We start from the raw sequence: 16,195 nt of genomic DNA, 5'->3' as shown, positions 1-16,195 counted from the left end.
GTAATATTGAACATCTTGTCATTAGTTCCTTTTGGTTTCCTTTAAAAAAAAAAAGGTGAATTATCATCAGTGGAACCAGTGTTTTGTCATTTTAGCAAAGTGAATATGAGCACACACAAGCCTAACGGACAACTATTGTACTTAAATACTGGATATCACACTGTAGAACATAAAGTCCTGAGTTACTGAGGAAACATGGTGCAGGAGGATATCCATATGTAGAATCTATTCATTCAAAGGAAATGAATTCACCACTTCTCATTTTCGGGTCTGTATTAAAAACCTAATTATGAATATTATACTCTCAGTAATAAGATTCTGTTAAATCACCTTGAAATATTACACACTGGACCTGTAGGGGAGTGTCTGCAGCTGGACTGGGTTCTGTGCATGGCTCTGATGGATACACTTTGTTTTGCCATGTCTTCAAATGGAAATATTCAAGCATCCCTGAATGCATCACTGAAAACATGAGAAGGATCTGAACATCCTTCACACTCGAATCATGAGTATAACATATTTTGTTGCTGGTCCAGGTCAGGTAACATTCACAAAATCACACCTGAATCGGTTTGCAATCATGCCTGTATCCTAGTAAACTTCAGAAAGACGAATGAAATCAATCGCAGTCGGCATATAAGAGAGGGTAAGTGAGTCCAGCCTGCACCTACCGAAGTCCATTATGTTACTGATTTGTCTGATGGGGTCTTCTTTTACTCTCTGCCCCATATAACTGTATAGCTTTAAGGAAGGCATCTATTTTAGTTCTTACCTTCGCATGAAAAGGACAAATCAAAAAAAAAAAAAACATGCTCATAACTAAGTCATGCACTCACTCTGCCCAGAGTGGGTTTATAGGGCGCACAGCTTCAAAGAAGAGCCCAACCCCACCCAAAATCCTGGGTACAGAGGCTGTGTGAAGGTGGTCTTGGCTTTATGAAGCAGAACCATCGTGTCTGAAACGCTATAGAAAGACAGCGTCCCTCCCCTGAAGTCCAGATACACCCCTATCCTGCTGCAACAGGGAATGCTGACCGCTGTGCTTTCCTTGTTATGCTGAAACGAACACGCGGAGTAAGAACAGTCCAGACTCCAGGACTTGGAGTTGTGCCCCAGCTTGCTGTCGCTCGCCCCTCCGCTCCTGCTCATGTTTTTGTAGCAGACGCCGACGGACACCCCTCCGTTACCGGCCCACTCCACCTCCCAGTAGCAGCGTCCAGCCATGCCGGCCCGACACAGAACCTGAGCCCAGCTGGTGAAGCGGTCGGGGTGGTCTGGGTAGGGCTGCAGGTCAGAACGGGTGGTCACGCCTCGTCGACCGTCCGTGAACCACAGATAAGGATTGGCTGTGTTTGGATCCAGGGTTATGTCGCTGTAATCTGGACAAAAAGATAATTACTAACTTTATCATCAAGAAAACTCACTGTGTTATTAATATGTTTGACTTTTTTTTACTCACATTGTAGAAAATCCGGTCTTGTCTTTGGTTCTGAGTTGTACGGTATATGCGTGTCTCTCACTGTTGGACAGACACATGGGGTGACAAATTAAACTGCTGACAGAATGAAGGATTAACATAGAAGTGTGTATTGTGAAGAATCCACCTATGGTACAGGGGTCAGTCACTCAGTGTACTGTAATACTACAGGGGTTGGACAAAATAATGGAAACACCTTTACCTCAAGATGATAATGCCCCAATCCATACAGCTAGGATTGTTAAAGAATGGCATGAGGAACATTCTAATGAAGTTGAGCATCTCGTATGGCCGGCACAGTCCCCAGACCTCAACATTATTGAGCATTTATGGTCAGTTTTAGAGATTCAAGTAAGACGTCGATTTCCACCGCCATCGTCTCTAAAAGAGTTGGAGGGTATTCTAACTGAAGAATCGCTTCAAATTCCTTTGGAAACAATTCACAAGTTGTATGAATCAATACCTCGGAGAATTGAGGCTGTAATTGCCGCAAAAGGCGGACCTACACCATATTAAATTATATTTTGTTGATTTTTTTTTAAGGTGTTTCCATTATTTTGTCCAACCCCTGTACAAGGAGAGGCTATGGTTTTTATTTTTGCATCATCCTGGAGATCCTGTTTTCAGGTTGTACACTGTCTGATTCTTCTAATACAATATCACAGGAACAGCTTAATAGAATGTCTTTTCTTCTGATGAAATGATCTGAATTTGGCAGTCCTAAAAAAACAAAAAAACATCTGGCTGCAAATCAAGAACCCATGGGCTAATTATGGCAACATTACAAACAAGTGTGAAATAAATTACAATGGTGTGGAAGTGGATTTGCAGTAAAGGTAAACTTCCATAAATGATTATAATGTTTAAGTCTTTTCTGGCTGTTATTTCACACCGCAGTCTGTAAGTGAAGACGGCATGTTTCTCACTTGAAAATATTCACAGGAGTCTTATACGTCAATACAAAAAAAGATAAAAAATACATATAATACCTTTTATTAAACTGCTTTAAAGTTAAAGTATTACATTACACTGATATGAGTCTTTGTGACATCAGTCTGGACAGACACGGATGTAAAATGAAACCTGACTGGCTGGTGGAGGCATACAAATGTAGGGAAATGTATTATTATAGGGGGGTTTTTTTGTTAGTTTTTGGGGTTTTTTCATTTGTTTTTATTGAAAGAGGTGACAAAATATCTACAACATTACCGTTCATACAGGTGTTATCTATTAGAGTCCTTTTCATATTTTATACATACAAAAGTGTCAAAAAACCAAACTGGGTGCTTACAGTTTTGGTATTTCTCACTTAAAATCAATCATAGTATTACAATACCTCTGGGTTCTTTAAACATTACACATGTTTATGCAGGAAAACAAAGAATAAATACAAGGAGATTATAAAAAAGAGGACATTTTTAGAGGAGTAATACAAATTCTGGGCAGCTCGAGGATATAAAAATAGTTTTTTTTTTAAGGAAAATTTTGATTATATAAAGAACATACCACTGTATACATAAAATCTGATTTAAAACAGTGGCGAAGTGGTCGAGGATCGATTATGATTATATGTTGCTGTACGAGCCTTAAAAACAATGTATTATGACTGAATGTTTCCCATGAGTCTTTGCACTTAATTAATGAGCTGATCATGTTTTTAGGAACTGGTGCAGTATCACTAAACATAACCACAGAAATTCTTAACATACCTTGTGTTTTTTCAGAAATACTCTGATTGCTAGATTCCTTCAGGGAAATCACTAGAAGGACACAAAAGCAATGTTTTATGAATAAATTATAAGGTCTAAAAACCAATTAAGGATCTTTATGGACATCCAATATAACTCCTTACCCTTATCAGAGATTCTATTGAATTCTCTTTCCAGTGCCTGGTCCAGAGTGTCCTTGAGGTCGGCCAAGGCCCCTCTCATGGACTTATACATCATATATGTGAGTTTGTCAGTGCTGGGCATCTCCACAGACTTCACAGGGAAATGAAGAGACTTGCACTTCTGCAATTCAGTCAAAAAACACACGAAAGTAGCAGCCAAATTAGAGAGCTACTGTCATTTGAATACAAAAAAAACAGCACACAGGGATCATATAGTGTCATGGAACTGTCATGCTGTGCTGCATCCCACTGACTGCTGGGTCTGAAGTCTTCCTGCAGGGATAAAGACACATGAACAGACTGTGCTTTTGTTCTGAGGGAGCACTAATCTCCTACCTGGAGGAAGTGGATGTGGTCGTCGGTGTGACGGAGCTTCTCCAGCTCAGCGTCAGTCCTCCGGAGCTCAGCCATTTCCCTCTGTATCTTCTCCAGCAGCTCCTCAGCCTGAGTGACAGCCGCCCTCTCCTGCACCCTCATCAGCTCCCTCAACTCCATGCTTTGTTTCTCTATGCAGTGGATCAGCTTGGAAAAAATCCTCTCGCTCTCCTCCACCGCCGCCTCCGTGGAGTGCTGTGGGTGATAAGGCCCTTTGTGCTCTTCCTTTACTCGTTTTAACTGGATACTGTACGTCACTGACGCTTACTGAAAACAACCTCACCTTGATGTATCTGACGGCATAGCGAAGTTCCTTCTCCACATCCTTCATTTTCTGGATGGACTTCAAAGAGGCATCTTGTAGCTTTTTCTAAGAGAATGATGAAGATGAAAGATGAATATCACACAGTGTGGTCCCTCAGGCTCCCGGCTCAAATTTCATCACAGTTGACTTTCATGATGGAAAGTTTTGATTTTAAAATCAAAGAAGCGGGTTGTGCCGGAAGGCCTTTGGACTATCGGCGTAAACTTTCAACGCACATCTAAGCACGAGATAAGACGGCAGGACAGGCGCTCATTCAACCTTCCCTGTCTTCAGATTTCTGGAAAGCACAACCCTTGTTATGGTTTCTCTGAAAGACTTGTCCTTTATCTCAGACGCCAGAAATGCTAAGAGTGTCCCCTGTGTCCCACTGTTTCTTTCCACAAAGATGAGGACTTTCTAAGGCAGATAGTTTTGGGGCACTTGAACTCTTTGGTTTAGATGAAAAAAACAACCTAACAATAAAAAAACTAGATTCAGTCCCATAGCGCACAACAATACTGTCTTGTAGACGGCTCTCTGGTTTTTCATAATTGTAAATTTACAGTCATTATTAGACTTATTTACTAGTCAACAGGAGCAAGTGCTCAAATACAATATATTCACATGCAAAATGCTAAAAGTGTCCCTTGAGTCTGACTGTTTCTTTCCTCAAAGTTGATGACTTCCTAGGGCAGATAGTCTTGAGGCACTCCAACTATCTGGTTTACACACATTTTCCATGTTTTCTTGATAATAACTAAGGGTGTTAGAAAATATCGGTTCTGCAATATATCGCGATATTTCATTTCACAATACTGTATCGATATTAAAAAGTACTGTATCGATATTTTTTAGATATTTATTCAAATACAGATATTGTGGAGGTTCATTTTTGTTTTTTGGTTTTCTTTATTGTTTATATCTTATTTATTATTATTTAACAGTGTTTATTAAATAATGGTTGTTTGAAGCATCCTAAAAGCACTTTTTACTGTCTGAGAGGCAGATGTTAGTTTCTTCGTTGGGATTGCACAAAAATAATGTTATAATGTTAGTTCTGAACTAATAGAATATGAACATTTGAACAGGATCTTAAACTGTAATGTCTGTAAAACATAATTTCAGTTTAAACACAGGAACATTTTGCAATAGTGTTAGATCCTGTTCTGATCAAATAAAAATCTGTTTAGTATTTGTGCAGATTTCTGGTGTAATTCAATTCTTCCAGGAAATAATCATTTAAAAAAACAGAAACAAACAAAAAATTCCCTTTAACAGTATCATGATTTATCATGATATATCTTATTGTGATCCTAGTATTGTGATTTGTATCGTATCGCCAGATTCTTGTCAATACACACCCCTAATAATAACCAAAATCACTTAAGTTCTCACATCAGTATCTATGGCACTGTACTGCCACAAACAGTGCTTTTAGGCATTCCATGTTTTTTTTCCTGTCTGTTTTAGTCACATGATACACACAGGAGTTAGTACTTGATTGCATTATCATTGTTTTTGATGACTTTGGATGGTCTAATAATTTTTTCCACAACTGTATGTTAAGTGCAAAGGGAGGTCACACCAAATACTGTCACTTTGCTTTATAGAAGCTGTTTTTTGCCTGAAACTATTGTTTTTTGTGGTCACTGTAACTTTACTAAATCATCGAACCTAATGTTAGCCTCAGACTTTTGCACAGAACTATACATGAAATTCTACTATTGGTATTTCAAATAACACTTCATGTATCCACAAGATTTATATATGTGACAATATTTTGACTCATAGATAACACGTGACATCACCCCTCATATGGTGGCAAATATGTTGTGTATTACATTTCCACATGCTGCCATTCAACCATCTCAAGTTGTTTGACTAAAATGTCAAGTCATAAACATGGGATTTATTCCATATTTGAGACCCATCTGTTATGTGTGCGTTTAGCTAAAGTAAAAAGACTTAGACATGTAAAAACCAGCAGAGCGCCCTTATAAATATTCATACTGCACTTACATCTACATCCTCCAAATCTCAGAGCAGAATCTGATGAGACGTTCTCTATATGTACTATCATTTTACATCAGTCATTTTAATCCAGTGGAACATGCAGTCAGTTCATTTATCTAACGAGCACTTAAAAAGGTCACGACGATGGTATTATCAGACCCTGAGTCTATCGGAATAGACAGGATATGTTGTTTTTTGTGTCTAAATCAATAAAAGTTCATGCTTTCATGATATGAGAACATGACCGTCAGCCAGTCACAATGAATACGACCCAAATGGAACAGGATTTACAACTACTATCAGGTGATGATGCCTAAAATAAATCTGAAGAATATGTTATTTTATGTTTTAATATGTTTGTAGTCATCAAAACTCATTAAGTTTGCCATCCCATAATACTTCAGTTTCTTCTGCAGGAGGTGCCTCCAGTTTCTCTATGGCACTCTAAGGCTGTGTTAGTGTTCTATTCTGATTTATTGCTCATATCTGATTTTTTTTTTTTTTCCGTCTCTCGTTCCCTTCAGTAAAAGTACTAACAGACACAGTGGAAATAATCTACTGTGAGCAAAGACTGAGCATTCAAAACTTCACTTTTATGCAGAAATTCAGTATCAATCAATTGATCAAATCTTATTTATATAGCACCACATCATAACAAAACTGACTTTATCTATTTTTAGGACTAGACTGACTGGGACCTGTGAACTCTGATAAAACTTCAGTGTATGGACCATGAGTACGGTACACTACAACCAACAGCATAGGCAGTTTGGCTTTGGTTTGGGATCTATTTATATATTGGCTAAAATTTACTTAGAGGTCTTATTTATGTCTTTGTGCATAAGAAATCAATCTAAGTGAATCCCCAAAGGAACTTTGTGTTGGTAAATACAAGTTCTGCAAATGTACAGGATTTCAGTTCTGTTCAACATGTTGATGCTCATATGAACTATGTTTTCAGCTCAAAAATGTCCAATTTCAGCACAATTAATGCTATATTTTCATGTCACAAATGGCCAAGTTATATTTGAACTGAATTTACCTGAAAAACAAATATTCTATTCTTTTAGATTACCCAATTTTTCTTACCAGATTCTATCCTACATATCACGTTTTATTTTTACAGGTTCAATCTGGAGTATGGTGCTGATCCATCCTGCTTATGTTACACCAATACATACATGAAAAATGTCACACATCACTTTTTAAATCAACAGTTTTCTAATAATAAGCATTTTTATAAAGAAATAACAATTCTGTAGTTATTTCCTCTTTAGTCTGATGATAAACTATGCAATAAATAATAGTGCTCCTAGTTTTTGCACAGGGATCATTAGTGTAAACAGTGACATGGCTGCAGAGCATCAGTATGATGGGATCCACAACAACCATGTCATATCCGTCCACTGACACATTTAGTGTTTTTGTGTCAGCTGTTATTGTTTTAGATCCACAATACTAACATTTATGAAGAAGAGGAGAATTAGCAATAGTAAGTTTATAAGTTTATTACTAATAAAGTACTGGTACTGACCAGAGCATCATGGGTAATGTCATGTCCGTCCACCAGCAAAAGTTTTCACATACACGTGTTATTCCAAATCCAATATTTCTGAAAATAGAGCTTCCACTGTCAAATAATATCAGTAGTCTGTGCACAAATGGATTAGCATTATTTCAACACAGTTCTATACATTTCTCACAACTTTTTTTTGACAAAAATGGCCACTCATTTGACCCCCTAAGTAAATTTTAGCCGATATATATATATTTATTTGTAGAACTGAATTAAAAATGGCTGCGACTCCCCCTCCTCAGTCCGAGTCTCGGAGAATGTAATAATTTAGGTGAGTAGCAGCTTCATTTAAGGTCACAAACTCCTCCTCCTCCTCACAAAGCCCGGTTTCTGTCAAACAGAATAAATCTATATGATAGATCGGATATAATGTCATTGATTAATACAGTTTTGGATGATGAAGATCTAATGTTCAAGAGGCCACATTTTATTTTCTTGTGTTTTTGGACTCTTGTACTGTGAAAAAGTCCACATTAGGTTTGTTGGTTTAGTGAAGTTTTAATGACCACACATTTGCATTTCTCAGTATCTGTATTAAGACCCAGTCTGGATATATGTGAAGTATTTCAGTAAAAACAAACATTTCAGGGGAAAAACAGCTTCTAAACCAAAGTGATAGCATTTAATGTGCACTTCCCATGACTAACCCTTTTATTCAGTGGCCTGGCCAAGTGAAAGTGGACATCAGGGTCAATTTCTTTTTTTTTTTTACTAAAACAATATTTTTGATTACTCAGCATGAAAGACATATCTGTAGTTTCTAAAAATGTGTTTATTTAATTTGTACCTGAATTACAACTGGATATATAAGAAAATATAAGAGAATACAGTGTAAATTAAGAACAGTAAAGGTTGTAAATGAATGTATACAGCATAAATTCAGAATGTAAATAGCAATGTGTAAATAAATATATCCTGTGTCTAATCTTATATTTAATAATAATCAAATACAATAATGATTTTGAATGTTATTTATTATAAAAAAAACAGCACAGATGTTTATTAAATATAGTAATGAAATATATGTTGCCAAAAACTGATAATTCTATCAGTATCTTAATAAAATCTTTGATTATTATTCTGGTGCATCACACTCACACCTCACTCCGTTACTTTTTTGGATTCTCACTCTGTTACCGTGAATTAATGTCTTTTAAAACTAAAATAAAAATGATATCAGTTTTATTTCTTTGCATTTGATTCAGGCTCATGTATGAAAGTGGAATTAAAAACACCACACTGTATGGTATGTGATTTGTACTGTTCACATTGTTATGAAAAAGACACAACTGGGTAATATGAGTGAAAATATCAGATTTGGAACACTTTAAGCTGCAGTGTGAACATAACCTACGCCAATGAAAAACAAGTAAACCTAACTCCCTCTGAACGTATCCTCAGTTTGCACATGTAACATTAAATATTTACTGCATGGTTCATTGAAAGGTGTGCAGTTGATAGGATCAGATGTTTACCTGCTAATTCTGTCACTTGTTTCATCATCTGCATCCTCTCCTGAATCCAAAAAGCCAGTTTTTACCACTGGTTCAAGTTTACCGCGTCTGTCACTGTAAAATCTGAATCCATAATGGGCCTTAGTTGTAATTCATAGTAATCCACTGCAGGCCAATTTGGATTCAGATGGTCATGCTTCATTGAACCTGTGGTAATCCCTGTCTTTTTGGATTTGGGAAGGGAGGCAGATGATGAAACAAGGGACAGAATTAACAAAATAAACACGTTGTCCTCTCAAAAATATTCACATATGGATCTACTTTAATAAAAACATGATCCCTCCTATAGATTTAACATCACTTTAGCTCAATTGTGGCGTCTAGTAAACGATAAATCCAGTCCAAAAATGATAGATAGATAGATAGATAGATAGATAGATAGATAGATAGATAGATAGATAGATAGATAGATAGATAGATAGATAGATAGATAGATAGATAGATAGATAGATAGATAGATAGATAGATAGATAGATAGAAAGAAAGAAAGAAAGAAAGAAAGAAAGAAAGAAAGAAACAGGACACTTCAATATACAGTTACGGAAAAAATTATTAGACCACCCCTTGTTTTCTTTAATTTCTTGTTCCTGGTACAACTAAAGGTACATTTGTTTGGACAAATATAATGATAACAACAAAAATATCTCATAATAGTTTAATTTTAGGGGTGATATCTAGCCATTTTCCATGTTTTCTTGATAACCAAAATCACTTCAGTTCTTACATCAATATCTATGGCACTGTATTCCCAAAAACAGTGCTTTTAGGCATTCCATGTTTTCTTTTCTGTCTGTTTCAGTCACATGATACACACAGGAGTTTGTACTTGATTGCACAACTATTGCTTTTGATGACTTTTGATGGTCTAATCATTTTCTCCGCGACTGTAGATGCAGATATTTTGTGTTTTTTCCAGATCACTTGAATTATATTATATTACATTAAATTACATTATATTGAAATGTTATTGTGGAAATTTTGCCCAGTGATGCTAAAGAAATACCACACACTGCAGTTTCAACCAAATGAAATTAACCCTTTATAGGGCACTCATAGAAATACTCTGAAATTCAAATTTCAACGATACTCTGTTACTAGAGGACGTAACAAGAATTTATTACCTTTGTGAAATTTTTCAGTTCTTACAAAGTTCTTACATCAATATCTATGGCATTGTACTGCCAAAAACAGTGCTTTTAGGCATTCCATGTTTTTCTTTTCTGTCCGTTTCAGTCACACGATACACACAGGAGTTAGTATCTGATTGCATAACCATTGTTTTTGATGACTTTTGATGGTCTAATAATTTTTTTCCGCAACTGTATTGAAGGAAATAAGTCAACCAAAGAAAAAAAATTTCATTGTGGCTCTTTAACACTACATTATGTCCAAAAAGGGGTAGGAAGGAGCCGAGCTTATATTGTCCTATACCCCAATTTTACATGACTTATCTAATCAACTAATATATACAGTCCATGAAAAAGAATAGGTCTGGTATTAAATTACTGGAAAAAAAAAAAAAAATTAAAACATACCATCAATAATCATTACTGTTGTACTTAAGACAAGACAAGACAAGACATGGGCATTTTTAGCCCATTTTTGCCCAAAATTGATTCCCAGCACCCCTAAAATATTTTATGTTGCTGAAATTTTCCTTTTTTCTTGTTTTCTTTATGTCCATTCTTAACATTCTACAAAAATATTAAAACCATATACAGTACATGGTTGAAACGTAATATTTTAGCAACAAAAATACAGCACCCACCCACCCATCTAGTCTGGAAAATGGTTTGATCCAGTCCACACTGAGAGAAGCTGCTGTTGAGTCTGCGCATGTGTTCAGATTAAAGATAAGGAGATACTGACTTTATCTGACTGGATGAACATTAACTCCTACTGTGCGTGTGTGTGCGTGTGTGTCTGCGTGTCTGTGCATGCGCAGACAGGAACATGTGATTGTTTTTTGTTTTCTAAATAATTTAAATAAAGTAAAAAAAAAAAAAAAAACAGATTCAGGTAACAGATCAATTCATTTAACCTAATTTCCCACAACAACCAAATATTCTATTACTACGATGTTGTCAGTTTGATAAATGTACCAGTTTATATCTGTTATTAGATATAAAACACATTGTTTGGTTATTTGCCTTTTGGTTAAAGCACAAATACAGAGAGGAGCAGAGACACTGAACATACACACTGGTCTACAGTTTATTAGAAATGATCTGCCTCAGATTAAATCTGATAAATGTTACGTATTTTAATCAGATTAATTGGAAAACAAATGACAAAAGTGCTGGTTTGCTGATGTTTTGACAGTGTTTGATTAAGTGTTATCACACATATATGTTGGTTTATCAGATTTGATGGTTTAGTCACAGTTTCTCATACCCACAAAATGTTATGCTTTTCTTTCACATATGTTGGAACAATGATCTGAAATTTCATTAAAATGTACAAAACAGTGAAATTTCTCTTGCCTGGGCAGCCAGCCCTCTGGATGTTCAGCCCCCCTTAAACCTCTGATCCTAGAGATACCCCTGAGATAAGATAAGATAAGACTCTGTCTCACCCACAGTGGGGAAATTCCACAGTTAACAGCAGAAACATTCAGCAAACAAGTGCAGAGAAAAAGACATGTAGAAATAATACAAACGACTGAAAAATGAAATATAAAGAGAAAAATCAGTAATTTAGTATAAATATGTGTATGTTGAGTGTAGGGATGTAATGATATGAAAATTTCATATCATGGTTATTGTGACCAAAATTATCACGGTTATCATTATTATTGTGGTATTATTGAAATTGTGCTCAAAATGTTCAAAAAGTACTAATACACACACTGAAATAATTTAACCAAGTTGTATTTTGAAAATTAAAAAAAAAAAAAAAAAAAAAAAAAAAGAACAACTATTAAAATAATTGGCACAATGCATTTTCTCTTAGCGGAAACATTCAAGTATTAAACCTTAACCCTTAGTGGTCTGAGTCTATTTTGTCTGTTTTTCAGTCCTTTTGATTTTGCCTTTATATACTATATAAACAAATGTTTACTATATCCATGTTTGGGATCTTTTTTTTTCAGCACAACTTCATTTATATCATCTGCCTGCTATTTTTTTCACTTTAACCTACTATATCTACATGAAAGGCCAGAAAACAAAAAAAAATATATATAAAATCTGATTTGAAAAATGTATATACTTTATTGCATAAATAACACACAGATGCTTAACAAACCTTTTCAAAGACTTTAAAAGTGAATATTGGTTCCAAATATTAGGTATATACAATTAAAATTGTAATAGATTAAAACTATACTCAAATATTTGACATAAAAGCAGATCTTTACATAGGCCTTTTCTCTGGAAAAGTGCAGTAATCAAACATGGTTATCATGATAATTAGAATTTAAACGGTAATACTAATACCGCGGTTTATCGTTATACTGGTAATCATTACATCCCTAGTGTTGATATAGTAGGTTAAAGTGAAAAATAAAAAATAGGCAGATGATATAGATGGAGTTGAGCTGAAAAAAAAGATACCAAACATGGGTATAGTAAACATTTGTTTATATAGTATATAAAGGCAAAATCAAAAGGACTGAAAAACGGACAAAATAGGCTCAGACCACTAAGGGTTAATATTTGAATGTTTCTGCAACAGAAAGTACATTGTGCCTATTTTTTTATTTTATTTTTTTCAAAATACAACTTGGTTAAATTATTTCAGTGTGTGTATTAGTACTTTTTGAACATTTTGAGCACAATTTCAATAATACCACAATAATAATGATAACTGTGATAATTTTGGTCACAATAACCGTGATATGAAATTTTCATATTATTACATCCCGAGCAAGGTTATAATAGTTTTGGATTTTTCATTATAGTTTAGTTTTATTTAGTTTTGCCTTTTTTTTCACTAATTCAGTTAGTTTTTATTAGTTTTTAGAGCAGGTTTGCTACACTCTCAAAAATAGAGGTACAAGATCAGAACATTTATGTACCTATAAGTCAATTTTTTAAGAATGTTCTCTCAAAAGTACAGTATTGGTCTTTAGGAGGCCATAATTGCACCTTTAGACTATGAAAAAGGCTCCAAAGTTCTGTAAAGTACAAATGTGTACTATAAGGTACCCTGCAGCATTAAAAACTGTGTGTAGACCATGAGAATAGGCTATAGGCTAGGAGAACTGAACAGTAGGACTAATTATAGTTCAAACATTAGGCTTAGCGAATTATTTATTATATATCATACTGTAATTACTCTATATTATATTTAATAATAATTTGTGTTTTAATTTAATAGCCCAATTAGCTCAATGATAATAGCCTAATATTTTTTTTTTGCTTATTAGAACCTCTGATTATTGCCATAATCTCTGTTTTATCAAGTTTTCATTCACACCTCCATGTCTTGATGTTGTAGCTTGCCTATGTCGTTTTTTTTTGTTTTTTTTTCTCAATTAGGCCACCGGTTCAAACTTTAAACATCATGGCATTATCAACTATATGAGAGTTTTCTTTCTATATAAAGTACTTAAGGTACAAAAATGGACCATTTCGAAAGGGTACAGAAATGTCTCTGAAAAAAATACACCCCCAGAGACAAGCATTTGTACCCTTTTAAGTACAAGCTGGTACCTCTGTTTTTGAGAGTGTAGTTTTTATTAGTTTCATTATTTTCTAAATGCTTAGTTTTAGTTTAGTTTTAGTTTCTTCATATCTTTTCTCTTCTTCACTGTCGTATTCAAATAAATCCCAGACAGGACTCTTTCTGCTGTTTTCTCCCAGCTTTAGTCTCCAAACAATAGAAATGAAACAGAAGCATCCATCACACATAAAGTTAGATGTGATTTAGTTTAAGGAATGAGAAGCTGAAAATACATGTTCTATCATTTTTAAATACAAATTAAGGATATGTAATGATGGTTAAGTTCATTTAAAATGTATTCCAGATGGATTAAGTGATTCAACAACCAGTAAAATGTTAAACCCAACCTGTCCACTTACAGTACTGTGTCATTTTATTGAACTAGAGGTGAGTTTATGAATGGACATGAACAGGACTACAGTTTCTGTTACTGCTCCCTCATACATCATCAACCTGATTTGAATAAATTACCCTGAACTTTCGGGTGCAGTGGAAACGCAGTTACCAGGAACTCTTTTACCCCAAAAAGTTCCTGGTAATAAAGTTCCTGGGCCTTTTGGTGGGAGAGGGCCTCATGTTTCCAGGTAGAGTGGAGACCAGAAGAAAAAACCACAAGTGAAGGACCGTTAAATATCATATAGTGACAACAGATAAAATTGCTTGAGGGAAATAAATTGATTTGATATCAATCCGACGTTGACAAAGATGAAAACGAAGAGAATTTTATCCAGAATTTTTATACACTTTAGTTAGTTTTGTAAACACACACTACAGTTTCAGTTAGTTATCGTTTTTTTTTTTTTTTTTTTTCTTTTAACTATAGTGTTTATTTTTTTCAGTTAACAAAAATGTTTTTACAATTCTAGTTTTCGTCATTCCGTTAGTTTTCGTTAACCCTCCGGTATCCCGTCCAGCAAGGCCCTTACTAAGCACCAAGTGTGCCTTTTTGGCACACTTGTGGAATTCTGTCAAAAAAAATTTCATACAGTTTGTTTTTAATTCTTTTACACTTTTTTCTATTTCATCAACTTGAGCTGTAAATAAAAATACCAAATACTCAATAATTGTCACATTTTTTAACCCTTTAAATGCTGTGTTTGTAATGTAAACAAACCATTTTTTATTTGGATGCAAAAAACAAACAAACAAAAAAAATTTTTTCTATATACTACATAAAAAAGTGGATCACATATTATTTGATTTTTTCATCCTGGCATATGTCAGTGATTAACTCCAACACTAGTTAATTTGCATTATTATTTTTGGCGCTAGGTCAAATGTTCAAAAATACTAGCATCTGTCATCAAGTGTGCGTAAAATGCACACCTATAAACCAAACTATTAAATATTATTATTTATTTATTTTTCTGCTCTAATTTGAATTTATTTTGGTAAATCAAAGTCAGCCCTAATCATACATATCAAATGGAAGAAATAGTGCGTTTTAGGCACACTTGGCAGACAGATGCTAGTCTGGTAATTTTCTTTTGTTTACAATGTGCACATTTTAGTTGGTGGACAGAATTTTAAAGATCATGCAAAAATGAACAACTTTTGAATTCTAACCTTATTTAAATTGTGAAAAATAATATGAAGTTTTTTAAAACAAAGTGCAAAGTGTGCATAAAAGGTGCACCTGGATACTGGAGGGTTAACCATAATAACCTTGGTCCCCAGTTGACTGGTACTAGTGTGCTGGTGCTCAGTACCCACCTGCTGAGCCCCCCTCTCCTCCTCCAGGTCCACCGTGTCGTGTCCTCGGTGCTCCTCTTTCACACACTGGGAACACACCGGCCTGTGGTCCGTCCTACAGTACATCCTCTGGGCTTTGTCGTGTTGTGTGCACAGCTTCTCCTTGTGGTCCCTTCCGTGGAACCTCTCTTCGTGGGCCTTGGCGTGGGCCGCACAGTAGTACCCGGAGCAGCTCGCACAGGACCGGACAGCTTTGGCTTTCCTCCCGCTGCACATGGAGCACCTGACCTCCTCCGGTTTGGACGGAGCTGGAGCTGGAGGCTGAAGGCCGGTCCTCTGAAACTTATCCACCACCTCTGCCAGGACGGTGTTCCTACAGAGCAGGGGTTTGGGGTTGAACAGCTGCCGGCACTGGGGGCAGCTGTACCGGCCCCTCTGCTTAGGCCGGTTCCAGTAGTCTTCGATGCAGCCCAGGCAATAGCTGTGTCCGCAGGGGATGGTCACCGGGTCCGTCAACACCTCCAGGCACACCGAACAACTAAACTGCTCCTGCTCGATAGAAATAGTTGTTGCGGCCATTTCCTCCTGTTACCGACCAGAAATAAGAAGATAAAGATAGGCGGAGCTCCAGGTGTGTTCAGGTTTCAGCAGGTGAAACACACACCAGGAAGTAGACGGACCCACATGG

At 35.7% G+C, this 16,195-nt stretch overlaps 1 protein-coding gene across 1 annotated transcript; it reads right to left on the bottom strand.

Annotated features, from left to right (window-relative positions):
* Positions 1 to 26: 26 nt before the first annotated feature.
* Positions 27 to 16,165, bottom strand: LOC115436963 (tripartite motif-containing protein 16-like protein). The gene is made up of 7 exons (XM_030159993.1): positions 15,529 to 16,165; positions 4,027 to 4,113; positions 3,705 to 3,938; positions 3,330 to 3,489; positions 3,187 to 3,237; positions 1,460 to 1,519; positions 27 to 1,379 (listed from the first exon to the last, which is right to left on the bottom strand). Exons 1-7 carry the CDS (start codon positions 16,084 to 16,086, stop codon positions 853 to 855), a joined length of 1,677 nt encoding a protein of 558 aa, XP_030015853.1. The 5' UTR covers positions 16,087 to 16,165; the 3' UTR covers positions 27 to 852.
* Positions 16,166 to 16,195: the final 30 nt, after the last annotated feature.

Source organism: Sphaeramia orbicularis, chromosome 17, assembly GCF_902148855.1.
Source record: "Sphaeramia orbicularis chromosome 17, fSphaOr1.1, whole genome shotgun sequence".
Classification (NCBI taxonomy): Eukaryota; Metazoa; Chordata; class Actinopteri; order Kurtiformes; family Apogonidae; genus Sphaeramia; species Sphaeramia orbicularis.
The sequence above is the reverse complement of the archived record's forward strand: the minus strand, read 5'-3'. Positions and strand labels throughout refer to the sequence as shown.

Excerpts from the sequence above, each read along its gene's own strand:
- LOC115436963 (XM_030159993.1), bottom strand. The coding sequence starts at position 16,086 with ATGGCCGCAACAACTATTTCTATCGAGCAGGAGCAGTTTAGTTGTTCG. Across the intron at positions 3,939-4,026 it reads ATGCCGTCAGATACATCAAG|CACTCCACGGAGGCGGCGGT; the intron begins GTGAGGTTGTTT and ends TATCACCCACAG. Across the intron at positions 3,238-3,329 it reads CAATAGAATCTCTGATAAGG|TGATTTCCCTGAAGGAATCT; the intron begins GTAAGGAGTTAT and ends GTGTCCTTCTAG.